We start from the raw sequence: 16,603 nt of genomic DNA, 5'->3' as shown, positions 1-16,603 counted from the left end.
AACCGAAATATAGATTGATTTTTTTTTTAACTGTATTAAACTGTATAGTATGGAGAAACAGGTCAGGGTGAAGGTTCATGGAAATTAAGTTGTGGCGGATAAAGGTTCAGAGTAGCAATGAATTGCTGAGTTATGTACACTTTGTAATGAAACAATGAATAGTATATTCTCTGTTACAAATTACTTTTTATAAAAAAAAAATTGATCTGTTTCTAAAACGTTTGAAAAGAGTCAATAATGTTTTTCACTCTCATGCAGCCTCCGTATTTCTGTTCCCAAGTGGCTCTCCGTGTCCCGCGTAACTGCATTATGTTATTTCTACACAGATTACTGGTTTGCTGTCAGCAGAGGGTCATGTTTGCACTCAAAAATAAAACATTTTAAATATCCTAAAATGATCGTGTCGTGCCTGATCTACTACTTTTTTATATATTTATTTTTATATAATCTTTGCATTTAATGGGCAAATGCTCCAGAATACTTTATTAAAAAAAAATAAACATGTGAGCAGTGTGACCTGCATTCAAAATGACACATGAAAACCTTCAACGGCATCAACAACATCCACGTCGTTTCCAGCGTTTAGAAGAAAAACTCGCGTGACAGACGGAGTCCGCTGAGCCGCTTTCTTGTTCCAACTCACCAAACGGCCGAAAAGTCTGCAGTGATTGAAAGTCAAGCACCTTAACGATTATAAACCATCGACGTCACACTCGATATTTAGTTTACATTCAAGCTAGCATAAACAGGCAAAGTACTCTTTAAATGAACGCTCAGCACACACCGTGGACTCATACTGGTATTTCTGCGACAGCTTAACACGTCTCAGTCGAACACAACGTGAACGAGTCGAGGAAAGTAAAATATTTTCACCTGAACCGCTCAGGCATCGGTCTGCGCTAATGCCTGGTTAAACGTGACTAAAGACTTAATACCTACACAGGCAGAAAAGATGTCCGTTTATAGTCTATTATACAAACATTAGAAATGTAACCAAAACGTTGTATTTTCCCGTCATTGCAAAACCCCTTAGGATAAGCGGCTGTTCATTATGTCAGTTTTATATTGGGACAAACTGCTACCTGGATATCGCAACAGTTTCTACTATCAAGAAATGCTCTGAGGCGTGTAAAAATAAAAATATATTTCTCTGTAGTGAGTGTGACTGCTACATTGAAAACAAATGCTGAAGAGAAACGAGTTACGCCGCTCTGAGTTTGATTTCTTCAGCGACCTGAAGGAAGAGTTTTTGCAGATGAAGTAGAAGTCCCTGGTCGGATGCTTTCCGCTTGGATAGCTGCTCAGCTCCTCATGAGGAAACGTTCTCCACCTCAAGGCATCCTCTTTCCGTCTGTCCTCCACGCAGACACTCCCGCCGGCTACACCAGGGAGCCGGCTTGGCTCTGAGGAGGCACCATGACGGCTACGGCCCCCATGCGCGTCAGGTTGGAGGAGCTGATCTGCGGGGACACGGTAACCGCAGCCGGCACCTGAGGCTGAGGCCCCTCAGTCCTTTTCAGGGGGGTGACGGCTGCGGGGCTTCTGAGGATCTGCGGGGGGCAGCCGTTCGCGCTCGGTGGCCGCTTGTGTTTGCGTATAGGGGTGCCTCCCATATTGTAGCCAGGGAGCCCTTGCAAGCTGCAGGCCGTCCCGGGTCGCAGCTGGTAAGCGTTGATCACCGAGCCCGTGTCGGACGCCGAAATGGGGGAGTAGGGGTACGGGAACTTGGGCTGATCCTGGGACCGAGGGCTGGTGGCTATGGAGGACAGTGTGCCGTTTTTAGAGCCGATGTCCGAGCCGGTGTTGCTCTTTGCCCATGATACTCGCTTTGGTGCCTGAGCGTCCTCCCTGTGGTAGAGAAAGGGAGAGGGGGAAAAAATGGAGAGATGCTTTCAAAGTGTTTCAAACTTAAAACGGAGAATAATTCAGAACGATAACTACTTCACTGGTGAACTTTTTATTGTATGGTTTGTTTCAAGGGAAAGGCATTCTTTTGGAGAGGTACAGCATCTCGGTATGTGTTCCTATAAATGCTGCTTTAAAAAAATCACATTGTCACTTTAAAATAGCAACCTATTAGGATTATCCTTTTTCTTGCTGAAAAATGTTATGCACATTTATATTTCACCCACCCGGGTCAATACTTTGTCAAGCCATCTTTTGCTGCAGTTCCAGCTGCAGGTTTTTTGGGATATGTCTCTGCCGTACTTTACACACCAACACGCTGACATTTCTGCCCTTTCTCTAATACAAGACTGAACTAGCCATCCTTAGATGGACAGTCCCTGTGAATAGTCTTGCCACAGATCCCTATTTAAATTTCGGTCTGGGCCATTATGCATTGGAGTCCAAACTTTTTTCCCGCGTAGGCCAAAACTGGTCTTATTAAAAAAAAAAAAAAGGTTTCCTACATTTTTGGGTTGTTCTTTTCCATTACTTTGGTCTAGACAAAAATTCTATTCATCAGGAATGAGACAAATGTCTATTGCACTGAAAACTATTGAAAAAAAAAAGATGATGTGTCCATCAGCAATCCACCGTCTTTGCACACGGTCTGAATCTGTACCGTTCTTGTGTGGCGTTGCACAAATTCCTTCTAAAGACTGCGAACAATCCACGGGCCGCGGACACAGCCGATCCAAACCACTCCCTGGTCCTGGTTCTGTGCTGAGGATTTGTAGCCAGCACAAATTATCCTGTCAACAGAATCTCCCACCGGTGCTGTGGATGTCTCCGGCTTCCTCCAGAGTTACTGTGGGCCTGTTAGCTGCTTCTATGATTAATTCTCTGCTTGATCAGGTTAGGCGGACAATGTAAATACTATTATCAGAGTAAATGACTAGGGGTCAATAAATGCACATCAATTAAGAAATACTTTTAATGATGCTTCTGATGTTTGTTGGTATTGAACACTGAAACAATCCTTCCATTCAAAATGTCTGAAGTTTGCAAACAATGAGCCTAACGACTCCATTGTGAGGGGCGATCAGTTCCAGGTTAATCTAAGCTCTGAGGCCTCGCCTGCAGGTCTATAAAGCTTGGATGACTGAGAATCTTCACCAAGGGTATGCATTAGATTCAAGATAAGGCAAAGCAACAATGGTGCATATATTTAAACCCTCACTTGATCTCGTTGGGCATCTCTTCCTCCGTGTCCTGTCTCCTCTTCAGTAGGAATATGAGTATAAGCACCATGGCCACCAGGCCCACCATGGACCCGAGAGTCGCTGCAGTGATCATTCCAGCGTTGGAAGCTTAAACAGACCCCACAAAAAAAAAAAAAAAAAACTGCATTTAGACACAGTGTCACAGCTCAGTGAGTGAGCAGCAGAGTCTCTGAGGGTTTACGTACAGGTGATGACCTCCAGGTTGATGGAGCAGCTGTCTGAGCCGGCCGTGTTGCTGGCTCGGCAGATGTACTTCCCCGACATGCTTTTGGTGAGGTTGCTCAGCCTGAGGGTGCCGTGTCGCTCATCTGCAAGACAACCGCACAGTTAAACAACTCAATTCTATTTATATAGAGCCAATTCACGGCGCATGTCGTCTCAAGGCACAATTTCATTGTAAAAGTTAGACAAGTCGGGGAAACTACGGGAAATGACGAAGAAAAATTAGTGGATTAAAACTGCACAAACTGATCTGTGACTGTAGAAAACCGTTTCAATAAATGAACATGATTCCTATGGCATCCTTAGAAAAATAATGGAAACTGACGATGGTTGCCTCGCAAACGTTTTTTGACCCCTTGAACTTCGTTACGTTTTAATCACAAGCATTAATGTACTTTTGGGCTCTTAATTGACAAACAATCACACAGAAGCAAAGTAGAAGTGAAATAATACAAGCTTTTTATGTGTGTTATGCACTGTTATTCAGCCTCCTTGACTGTGATACCGTAAATAAAACCTGCTGCAGCCAATAGCAGTCGCCTAAATCGTAAATAGCGTGTTTGACTATTAGGATAAATACAGCTGCACTGCAAGTTGTCAGATGTTTGTTAAGGAACGTTAGCAACAAAAAGAGGCCGGTGGTAAATCTGGAGGAGTTGCAGAGGTCCACAGCGCCGTTGTCAGATGAGACCTAATCTGAATTTTTGTTTAATTTTGTCACAAACAAAACTAAAAGTATTTTATTAGGACTTTCTAAGTGATACTCAAACACAAAGCAATGCATAACCGTGAAGTGGAAGAGACGTGATACATGGTTTTTAATATTCTGTAAAAAAAAATATATATATATAAAAAGAAAATCTTAAAAGTGTGGCATGCATTTGCATTTGGCCCCTTTAATATAGCAGCACCAATTCATTCTTTATTTTGAATACTTTTGCAAGGCACTGCATTTTGTTAGGTTGCATTGGTTGTCAGGCATCTACACTTTGTGTATTGTTAGTATACATTTGGCCAATCAAAAGGTTTCCAACTGTGTTTAATGCTCACAGCAGTTGTATTTGTCTTTTTGGGACTGAGCTGCTGAGCTGTGTAATGATTAAAAAAATGTCAGTAAAATTTGGATTAATTGGTCATTATTGTTGGACCCAACCATCGATAGATATAAAGGGGTGAACTGATCACAGAGAACAAAAGAGACTGAACAGCATTCACCCGAATTCATGACAGCTCCCTGGGGGGAGGAGTCACTGCTGGAACCCCCATGACTCCGTAGAGCTACAAATCTCTGGACACAGCAGAAGTTCTTCCTTTTTCCCAGCAGCTCTCCACATGCTGCATTGGGGAGGACACTTGCACGAACGTCTTGATCTCGCTGCCAGAGCAAAAAACTGCTTCTTCAAAGAAAACCTTGGATCCAAGGTGAAGTACGGTCTGCTCACTATGTGACCAGTGACTCTACCCCGGCCGAAAAGAACACTAGCCTAAACCTGGCTTTCTGAACTCCTGTAGAAAGAAACTGGGAATAAATTCCCCAAGAAGAGACGGCGTGTCTCTCATTACATTGACAAAGCGGTTTTCCCCCACCCTGCCTGAAGAAGACAGAATTGAAACCACAGCTCTATGAGCGGAACGAGCGTACCAGTACTGGGCAACCCCCCATTCAGCCTCTAGACCAGGGGTGTCAAACTCATTTTGGTTTAGGGGCCGCATACAGCTTAATCTGATCTCAAGAGGGCCACACGAGTAAACTCATTGTTTACTCGTGTAAACAATGAATTTACTCGTGTAAGATTAAATAGAACTAATAAAAGTGGACTTGTTGTTGATTTTTATATTAAATGAATTTCACTTTTACACAATATATTATGAATAACCTCAGCGTTTTTAAGAAAAGTATGTGCAATTTCAACAATACTTTTACTCAGTTAAACATTTACTTGTGCATTATGCATAAGAACTGTTCACAGTAATTGTACAATGTTGAAAAACATTCATTCACATTTTTTAGAACTTAAAAACACTGTCCTGCATCACAGAATACATCAAACAGATAAAAATTAAGAAATTATTTAAAATCAATTTTCCACATCTGAGGCTCAGTGCTACCATCTGCTGATTAAAACACAGCGCCCCTCGTGGACAATATAGGAACTGCAGATTTTCAATTAAACAAAGTACATGTTTTTTTCAATAATTGTTTTATCATTCTCTTCCTTTTATCTCCTCTTTCTTTGACCTTTTCTTTTTTCTTCTTGTCCTTCCTTTCCTCTCTTACTTTCTCATTGTAGTGTCCATATCATTTGAGATATTCCCCGCATGAATAATAGTAAAACTATTCACATTCATAAATCACTACGGCAAAAGCAGTACTGCTCCACTTGTGAAAGTCAAATCTGATGAGCTCTTTTTGGCATTAAGACAACAATTCTTATTGCCACATTGCCAGATAGGACACTGGGGGAAAAAAATAATATTATTTGTTGAATAATGATAATGCATTTAGCCACCAGGCCGGACTAAATTGTTCGGTGGGCCGGAACCAGCCCACGGGCCGTATGTTTGACACCCCTACTCTAGACTGATAGCAGCTGCTATTCAAGTCACTGGCCCATCGGTCAGGGTGAACCCTCCACTGTTCATTTGAACAGTCACAGTAAGAGGTTGCATCTGGGCACAGGAAATTAATTCAGGATAAAAATAAAAAAATTAACCATTGTTTATTTAAATGTGTTTTGCAAGTTTCTTGATTGAATGATGAGTGCCAACAGGCCACTGAGCCTGTTTTAAAGCTGATGACTGGTAGAGTCACTTTACTCCTGCAATATGAGCTGATTTTATTTGATCAGTTTTCCCTTTGTCTCTTCTCTCTAACCTACATCAAATATGTCAGCAGCATCCCTACACGCTGGGTAAATTGTCTGCTAAAGCTAAAGCTCTGCTAATGCTAATATGGAATCCACCCAGGGTCCACCCTGGGTCTGAAATTAACACTCGCCAGTCGCCAAATGCGAATAAATCTCCCGTTTGGCGAGTGAATTTCAGAGGGCTAGCTGCCACATGGCAAGTAAATGTTTGTACCAAATAAATTAACAATAACATAGAAATAACAAAACCCATCTGGGCTGCTGATGACCCGTTTACAGCTCTGTCCATCCAGAGCTCAGTCTAAACTCCTCCTTCTGCGGAGCAGGAGGCAAGGGGGGAGAGCGGCTCCCAGATAAAGCCTTCATTCAGAACCAGTCATGGCTGCACGCTGGATTAGAAAACAGTTCTGCTAACCAGATACAGTCTAAAAAGCCAATTAGTCTGTTGATAAACTTTGTTCTTATTAATTCTGCATTTTTTTTTAACTACGTGCGCTGTGTTTATGTTTGTGTAATTTAAAGTACACATCAGACTTAGAGGGACTGCTAAATAGCGGCACATTTACGTCTTCTTGGCTGATAACAGAGTCGCTAATTCTGGTGGGACATCCCCGTGCCATCTGTCCGTTCACTCGCTACCTTATGATCTTATGTCCATTTCCTTGGCGCTCTCCTGGTTGTCCATAACTCCACTCACTAAGTCACTGTGATGGCTAGCTAAACCAAGCCAACTTTATTCATAAAGTGCTTCAAAAACAGCAGGCACTGACCAAACACATTGTGAATTGATTGACCAAAATTGCATTGATTTATAACTCTGATAATGTTTTTTAAATATTATTATATTAAAAATAATACTTTATTTTCCCATCTCCTTTGCATTCTGAACTGGTCAATTGAACACCTAGCAACTATCTTTCAGAGCTAATTTAGCCTTATTCACAACTGCTCAACAAGACACAGACACAATCACAATGAACTGTCATTCACAGGTTTTTAGTTTCAGTGTTAGTTTGCTCCTTTCAAATTCTTCTGCAGTTTATTAGTTTTCCTCATTCTTTAATTTTTTTACTTTCAGTTGAATGTTACTAGCCTAGTTAAAGAGTATTTGAACTGGAGATGTACATTAAAGAGAAGTTTGTGATTTTTCTGCCCATAGTTGCAGTAGTTGCTGTTTAAGAAATGCCCAGTGCACAACTTTACCCCTTCGTCTATTGTTGTATAATACCACACAGCTCACAGTCTCTGTCAATTATTGTTTTATGAATACCTGCCTGGTGAAGTTTGGCTGGTATTTACTAATAATCAGGTGGTGCCCAACTTACTTACTATTAACTATCCCTCCATCCATCCATTTTCTAACACGTCTATCCCTTGTGGGGTCTGAGGGGTGCTGGTGCCTATCTCCAGCTGTCAATGGGCGAGAGGCGGGGTAACTATTAACCAACTTACTATTAATTGTATTAGTAATGGCCTTTGCCACTTGTTAATAATTATTCATATCCAAACTAAACTTATTGTTGCACAACATTGCTATTGCAATTTTCACCAATAGCATAAACAATACCGATTTATTTTCCTGATATTGTCAAGGCCCAGCATGAACTAACTGTCATTCTTTGAGATTTTGCCTTTTTTCTGCAGCACTTGGTTGGTCAAAATTCTGTTTGTATTTGCACCAGATTAACAGGAAGCTTACTTGAACTGTTTTAATAATTTCTCACACAGAAGTCATGACATATTGCTGAGTATGTTTGCATCTGTTACACAATCTGCTCCTCTTTGCACATCTGGTCTTAAAATTGTGAGCTACAAACACAGGCTGCATAAAAACAAACAAGCCTCATGAGGGACTTATCACATCAAATCCCCTGAAATCCAATCTTCGGCGTCATATTGCAGCATGTCTTCATCTGATGGGTTTTTTTTTTTTTTTTTACTTTTATGGCAACATTAAAAAAAGACACGTGTTTTTGTTGAGTAAAATCGCCCTCTGAATGTGTCGCCGCAGTGGCCGGGTGTGGCGTATGCATTTGTGAATGTCCATTGCCCTCTGCACTTAGCCAATCCTGCAGCCTGGAAAAGTAATGGGAACAAGGAGCTCATCCTAATCATTTCAGATGAAAAGTCAAGGTTCACATGAAGCCAGAAAGCAACATATTAAGACCCTACACAGCTGCTTTTATACTAAAGTTATAACAAATGAAAAAAGGGCCTAAGCTTTGTGCTTTTGTCCACACTGTCTGATAGCAATAATGGGAGTTGAGGAGCAGAAAGATTACATTTCCTTTAGTGCTAAAGGAAGAGACAACTGAAATAAGCCTGTAGAGACGCAGGCCTCTTTACTGAAGGAGTTAAATGGTTGGGACTTTACCCACTGTTTGCGCTTACATCAATTGATAAAGTTATTAAACAAGTTAGAAAACGAAGGAACAATGCATTTCAGGACTGCACAATAGTATGTAGTCACTGGACAGAAAATCAAGCAAGTTTAAAAAAAAAACACTAACAGAAAACCTGGAAAAATATCGATCAAGATATATTAATATAAGAGATGCACTGCGAAACAGGCTGGTGACTGGAATCAGTTGATTTTAAGCTCGACTGGCTCTGATCATGGAAGCTAAAAATCTAATATTTTCTCCATTCGGTAAACACAACCCACTTTCCTACTTACGTCATCTAAGGTTCACAACAAGAATGTTTCGTGTGGGAGTTTGTACTCAGGAAAGTGGATATAGGGTTAGCAATTTCCAGTATCATGGAGGTGTTTAAAAAATAAAGTTTGGCAGAAGCACAGAAAAAGATTTTAGAATGAAGACTGTATTTTCTACAGATGCATGTTGGATGTCCAGGGGACAGGGAGTCCTCAACAAATAACAACAAGCTGAATAATGTCCAGCAAAACTACTCTTTTTTTGTCATTGATCATGATTGACTAGGGAATGTCTTTCACCTTTTGGAAATCTCTGATTTAAGGGAAACCACAAACGCTGCTGTTAGTAATGCTAATCGCTCTGACTTAATGGAAAAAGGCAGTGTGGCAAGGTGATGGTGCATGCATCTAAAAGATACCGGCTATTAGACATTCCTATCCCGGGTTTAATTCTCAACGTTTGCTTCACCCCTTCCGTCTCTACCCATTTTGTGTTAGATTACTGTAAATAAAGGGCACTACAGTGAACCTTTGTTTATCGCGGGGGTTACGTTCCAAAAATAAGTAGACAGCTGTACTTTTTTTTTTACAATTATTATACAGTACAGTACTATAGAACAAAACCAAAGATCAAAATCTGTTTCCAGCCTAATGTTCTTTTTCCTGCAGTCATTAATCCACAAAGATAAAGCAGACTCCATCCTTATGATGGTCTTGTTGCGGACAGTTATAACCCTTTTCGCATCCTTGTTAAAACTTATTGCTGCTGTCGTCCTTATGTTATTTTCCTCCTTCTTTATGGAACGAACCGAAAATGTATTTATTCCATAATGGCGCCCTACAGACGCATGGCTTTCACCTTCCTTCAGCATGTTCAGAAGTTTAGCTTTTTCTGCGATAGTTAGCATCTTGCCCTGCCTTTTGGGTGCGTCTGCAGGTGCTTTTGTCTGAGCAGAACGTTTCGTCGTCATTGTGGGTTTTGTCGTGGAAAAAAAAAAATTATTTGGCAAGAAACGCATTCTGTACTGTACAGAGATGAGGCACAGAGGAGATTGATTGACATTGGTCTACAGTCCCTTAGCCAATCAGGACGCAGAACACAATATGCGTTCATATGCTGTAAAAAAAAGCATAAAAAAACTGCACTAAAAAAGGTGAACCGCGTTATAGCGAGGGTTCACTGAAATGCGATAAAATCTTAAATAAGTGAAAAAAGACTTAAATTCCTTTTTTAATGGAAAAAGCAAAATATTACACACACAAATCTGTAACAATGACAGATTCTGTTAACCTCCCTTTGTTGTGATCTGTTAGAGTTTATGTTTTGGTTCAGCTACCTCTGTGGTCAGGACTCTCCCTCAGCTAATTAACATTCCCCTGATTCTGCTCCCCTGATTCCAAGTCACTAATCACAGCTCCTCAGTATTTAAGCTCCCTGGTTTCTTTTTCTCACTGCTGGATTCTTGCGTTGCGTCCACCCTGGACCTTTTCATTGTGAATGCTGATTGCAAGTAGAACTTGGTTTATTGTCTTGTTTGTCACTCTGTAGATACATTTAAGTTTAGGCAGTAGGTATTCTCTCTATTTCCTGACTCATAATTATTATCATTTTTATAGATTAAATCAGAGGTCTGGATAAACCTTTTTGTTTTCTCACCAAGATCTGGAATTAAATCAAATCAAATGTTTGTATTTCTAGGTCAGTTGGAATTGACAAAACATTTTTTTATTTGCCAGCTGATTTTTTATTTTTACTTACTTTTACTAAGGCTTAAAATCCTTCAACTACATTGATTTTATAGGAATCAGGGTTGTCAAAAATGAGGACACTTGCGATTTAAAGAATGTGTTTCTTAATGTGGGATTGTTTCTTGCACTAAGCAAAAAAATTATAAAAATAGAGTTGTAAAGTTTTGAATATGCTACTCCCATTCAAGTTGACTATTTTTATATAGTTTCACAAAGCCTTACCACGGGACCAAAAAAACATGAAGTGTGCTGTATGTTTTGAAATGAGAAATCGTCCACTAATAAAAGGTGAGAAAATGAATCTTATTTTTTTTACTACATTAGTTAGAGAGACTGCATGTCCTGTCCACATTCCTTGTTCTGCAAAAACTACAGTTGAACCTGATGTTATCCCTCACCCTAACCCAATTACACTCTAACATTAAACAAAACAAATAAATAGAACCTCTGCTAGCAACATTTGTTACAAGATTAAAGTCAAAGATATTAATCTTGAGAGGAAATAAAAGTGTGTTCTCCGTATGAAAGAACCCCTTTAACTAAAAGCAAACTGCTAGTGTCTCTTTCATGGAGCAGAAAGGATCATCCCTCCTGCCTTGTGTCAAGGACATGAAAAATCCCTAGTGAATTCCAAATAAAACAGCTGGGCATCGGCGTCCCCTGCACCTGTCTCAGTTGGATTATCCCATGCATCCATCTTGAAAACCGGCTGCAAGGAAATGAACCCGCCGCTGCCAGATTAGCAATACATCAGCTGACTCGGCGCCTGGAGCGAGTTCAAGATTATCAGATCCCCTTGAGCATGTGGGGGATCTACTTCATATCAAGACGCCTGAATCCTTGCCATCACTGCAAGGTTAAAGGGCTGCAATCTGTGGCTCTTGATAGTTTATACAAACAAATGTATTTACTGTGTTACTTATAGTATACAGCTGCATCCTCCTAATAGAATATATATCCAACAAAATGGGTAAACACAAAACAGATTTGCATATTTACTCATTTTTGGCTTAATCCTTTCCAAAAGTTGTGTATTCTGAGGGGTTTCAACTCTGTATAACATATAGAAAAAACATTGACACATTCAGTCACTACACAAAATTTCTGTTAGTGATTATGTGACAGATAATAATCAGTGGGTTTTGTCATGTCACAAAATCACAATATCGTCGGTGAAGAGCTGCAGCAGCTCTTAAACATTAAACCATTCTCAGGAAACACATAAATCCAGTTATATGAAACAATTCTAAAGTGATTTATCTACATTTGAACACAGAAAATGAACCTTGTTTCTACTCATTAAACAAAAGATGGAAAAGAATTTGCATCTTAATGGAGGAGGAAGTTAGGATACCCTACCCCCTGATTGCTATTGTTAGCCGCCTGGCTTCAATAACAGTGGTAAGAGACTTCCTGTGACCATCTACCGGGCTCTGACATCATTCTGTGGAAAGTCTGCCCACTCCTCCCAGCTGTTCGATGTTTGAGGCGTTTCTTGCCTGTTTCAAGACGCCTCGCAGGATCTCAAAGATCTTTGCTTTGACTCAGCCCAGGGCATTCATTTTTGAAAGAAATTATTGTTGGTGGAATTACTGGTATGTTTTCATTCATTGTGTTGCAGCTTTAATTTCTTTACAGATGGTTTCACGTCTTTCTTTAAGTACACACTGAATTCACGTTGGACTCTGTGATGGTCAGCTGTTCAGGTCTGGCTGCATCAAAGCAGTCCCAAACCATAACGCTTCCACCTCCATACCTAACATTATGTATAAGATCCTTCTCCTGGAATGCCGTACTGGTTTTTCTGAGTGAGCAAAGCTTTAGAAAGGACGTTAACTCTTCTGGTGAAAGTACTTGGAGGGCCAGACCTGGTCATGTTCAAACAATGGTTTTCAATCCTGGTGCTTAGGGCCCTGTTGTCCTTCATGTTTTAGATGATTCTCTTGCTCCGGTATACCAGATTCAAAGGATTTCTTTACATCTCAGCATGCCATCAGCTGCTGTAGAAACATGGCAATCACTCATTAATTTAAGTCATGGTTGTGGCAGCACAGAAACACCTAAAACACGCAGTCGGTCCTGAGAACCAGCGTGGGGAACCACTGGTTTATCATGTCCCAGTTGTAGACTATTCTCTGGACAGTGAAACTGATATTAAATATCCACATATCCAAATATGTCAGGAAATGGCACATTTAATTAATTATTAAATGGCTAAGCCAGTAGTTGATAGCTATCTGTAACTGATCACCTATTCTTACATCTTTAGTAAACTCAACAACAACAAAAAAAGACAACGTGCAGACAGTTATAAAAAGTAACATGGTGAAGCACGTCATAAAATAACAATATAACAAAGCAAACGTATTGGGACAACTTATTGAAGGTAGGCTGTGACAGATCGGGAATAAACTGATCTTTTGAAGTGGCTGGATCCATACAACACGCTGAATGAACAGCGGACTGGTGATTCTGAGGGATTTCAGGGTAAATACAGCAAAGGCAGCACATGAGGTGGACGGCCAGCCAAAATGGAACCGCATCGAACTGAGAATCGTTTGGCTTTGGTTACTGTTTGAGCATTTTGTGTGGAAAAAGTAAAATAAAAGAATATAAATACAAAACAATTTATGTCATACACATAAATAGGATCTACTTGAATAAATCAGACTGCGAAAGCAACAGATTGAATCTAACACCACATGCATACTGCAAAGATTTAAAGGAAAAAAAAAGTGACCCTTTAGGAGAAAATAGGAATAAAAGCATGTCTTCAAACTTGTTTTTCGGATATACCCAAGTCAATAAAAAAAATAAAAAAATCTAATTTTTGATTTGATGTTGTTCGTTTCTTTCCTTTAAATCTTTTCTAAAGTTCAAATGCCAGGTACAGTCAAGAAAATGCGACACCTCAGAATATACTGAGGACTTGAAGTGGAGGTGGGGAGGGAGATTGTATGATTGAAAACCCTTACCCATGAACCCAAGGACAAGCATGGGCTGGGGACAGGCTCGCCATTCTGAGATTTTATGCAGAAGGAAAGATGGCAAACACAGAGAGAAAAAAAAAGAGCGAGCATGAATGAGAAGATGAGGATGCAGAAGAAGCGGATTAAAACGACGAAAAAAAAAAAGGGGTCAAAGAGGGAAATGGGCTGTCCTCTCAGCCCAAAACCCAACCTCTGTCTCTTAGACAGGCTGATCAAGTAATGACATGGGGCCTGTTAGGTGGGGTCAGCAGGAAGTCATGAGTATGAGGGGATCAATAGACAGAGAAAGAGACAGATTGCTGAAAAGAAAGATAAGCGGTGATGGCAGAGTAAATTCAGGAGTCAGATAAGTTAGCGTTGGCACGGATAAACTCGAGCGTTAAAACTGCACGCACACGTGTGATGCGGCTGCGTGCGTGTGCACGGCACGGCTAAAACCTGGGTTAATGGACAATCAGAGGGAGTAGTTTTCCTCTTATGAGTCTGGGACTTTTCCGCCATAAAGAGATGAAGGCCAGGGATCAAAGCAGTTAAGTCAATATGCAATCAATCAGCCTAAGTCCCGTTGTTCAGAAACAGATTGTGCTTTCTCTGCAGCATCATCTGAAAATAAAAAAATCTGTAAAATAATGCATGGCATGCAAAGGAAGGGAAAACTGTGTGCTTCCACCTGCAGAAAGAGGATTTCACGCTGCATGCTGAGGAAAATTGAGAAAGTATCCCCGAGGTATATCTTATCTCTGCAGGAGTTTATTCTAGTGGCCTGGATATAATGTGCGAAAATAAGCAGCATAAACTGAAGCTCTGGTTAAGGCTGAATTAAACTTTAAAGTAAATAAAGTTTGCTAACCGTTAAAAATTGTTCCCTTAGTTCCCTTTCTTAAAAATGTGTAGTAAATTTGTAAACCTAGTTCATGTCTAACTGTAGGTGTCAAAATCACATGAAATCAATAACATACAACATTAAAATTACGTGTTGACTAAATGCGAGCTTTACTCATGGTGCCTTGAAAAAGTATTCATGACTCTTGAACTTTTTCATTTTTGTCACATTATAGCCATAGCCATAAACCTCAATGTATTTTCTCAGTAATTTATGATACAGACCATCACAAATTAACGGATAATTATGAAATGGAAGGAAGAGGATGCATCATTTTCCAAAGTTTTTCATAACTTTAGGAAATTAGGTTTAATTTGCATGTTATCTAAGCCATAACAACGCCTTTTTGGGCAATAATATAAAGCTTGGAACTCCACACTACTCCAGACATTTGAATTGAGAAGGCGTTCTGGATGGGAAGCTAAACGTCTTCAAACTTGGGAAAAAAGTCCAGTTGTTTGTTTTTTAACATTTTTTTGAAACTTTAGGAAAACTTCCTTAATCATGTCAACCAGCTTTGCACAGCCCGAGCTCCACGTTTCTGCTCATTCCTCTGCCAGACTGGATTGATAGGGTCTGTGTAAAGCGCTTTTCAAGTGTTTTCACGGATTCTCAACTGGATTTTGGGTCTGCCTTCTGACTGGACCGGTTAAACAAATGAATATGTTTTGATCTAATCGATGTAATTGCAGTTCTGGCTGCCTGTTTGAGTCGTTGTTCTGTTGGAAGGTGAACCTCGTCACCACTCTCAAGTCTTTTGCAGCCTCTAACAGAGCTTTTTCCCTCCAGGTTTTTCCTCTGTCTCAAACTATTGCTCTGTAACCATGGAATCAAAGACCCCCACAGCATAATTCTGCCACCTCCATGGTAGATTGTGATGTTTGGGTTGATGTGACACGTCAGTCTACGGCACGCATCACATTTTGCTTGTAGGCTAAATAGTCCAAATAGTCTACCGTGACCCTGACCTGTGTCACACTGAAACATGACTCCTGTTGGCCTTCTTTTAACAACGGCTTTTTTTCTACCACTCCACAAATCTGACTCTATAGGTCAGAATTGTGGAGTGCAAGATTTTCTCACCTGAGCTGTGCATCTCTGCACCTCCTCCAGAGTTACCAGGATCTCTTGGCTGGTTCTAACGCTCATCTTGTCCGGCTTAATATCCACAGATGGACTCTATTTAGCAGTTAGCTGACTTTGGAAGACAATTGGTTCCACTATATGTTATATAGGGGTATCGCTATAAAGGAGTCTGATTGCAAACGCTTGCCGGGCTTTTTAGATTTATAAAAAAAAATTTTTTTCCTCTTTTTTTTTCCTTCCACTTCACAATTATGCCCAGCTTTGTGTCGGTCTATTATAAACATCACAGTTGAACAAACTGAAGTTTGTGGTTGTACTTTGAAAAAATAATGTGGAAATCTTAAACGCTACCAAGAAATCCAAGGCAGCAGAGAACCCTCGTGGCATTTCCATAATTTGATTAGACATTCAGTGCTGAGTGAAAAAAAAAATAACATCTTGCTTCAATATGTCTGGAGGGACATACATGGGCTTTTAAATATTTTGCAGCTGATTCTGTGCATGATTTATGAAAAATAGTAATGCCTGGCACAAATGGCACACCGTTAATATTTTAGAGACCTTGGAGGATTCCCAAAAAAATATTTCCCTGGTCTGCTTATATCTTATTAATTTGAGACAACCTCTCTTCATTGCAAAGCCTGAAATCAGAGTGAAAAGCTGTTGAAAGATCTCCCATTATGCGAAACAAAGGTGTGTAAAAAATCTCCAAAACATGACAAATCACCAACTAGTTGTATCCTGTGTACATACATTACCATTCTGTTTGTAACGTGGTAAACAGTGTCTTTGAAATGTGATTATATTTAAAAGAACAAGGTATGCCAGTAAAAGACTGTTAACAACTGTGGGGAAGTACGATTAGTTTGTGGAAATAGACCCATATTTTTCATTCTTATGTAATAGCGTCCCATCATTTTTGCTGAGTGAAAACCTAAATGACAAACGCAGTAACAGCTCCCAAACAAAATAAAATCAAGAAC

General features: G+C 40.1%; 1 protein-coding gene across 2 annotated transcripts in view; it reads right to left on the bottom strand.

Moving 5' to 3' along the window:
• Positions 1–415: 415 nt before the first annotated feature.
• The window catches only part of esamb (endothelial cell adhesion molecule b), an 88,990-nt gene continuing 72,802 nt past the window's right edge, over positions 416–16,603 (bottom strand). Inside the window, exons 5-8 of one of the 2 annotated variants that reach the window (XM_036131201.1) lie at positions 13,637–13,681; positions 3,353–3,475; positions 3,125–3,254; positions 416–1,848 (exon numbers count right to left, since the gene is read on the bottom strand). In XM_036131201.1, coding sequence (XP_035987094.1) covers positions 1,380–1,848; positions 3,125–3,254; positions 3,353–3,475; positions 13,637–13,681 — 767 coding nt within the window. In that variant the 3' untranslated portion in view covers positions 416–1,379. The remainder of the gene's footprint in view (positions 1,849–3,124; positions 3,255–3,352; positions 3,476–13,636; positions 13,682–16,603) is intronic. The other variant, XM_036131202.1, reaches the window with a different exon arrangement.

The sequence above is a fragment of the Fundulus heteroclitus genome, unplaced genomic scaffold, assembly GCF_011125445.2.
Source record: "Fundulus heteroclitus isolate FHET01 unplaced genomic scaffold, MU-UCD_Fhet_4.1 scaffold_414, whole genome shotgun sequence".
Lineage (NCBI taxonomy): Eukaryota > Metazoa > Chordata > Actinopteri > Cyprinodontiformes > Fundulidae > Fundulus > Fundulus heteroclitus.
The sequence above is the reverse complement of the archived record's forward strand: the minus strand, read 5'-3'. Positions and strand labels throughout refer to the sequence as shown.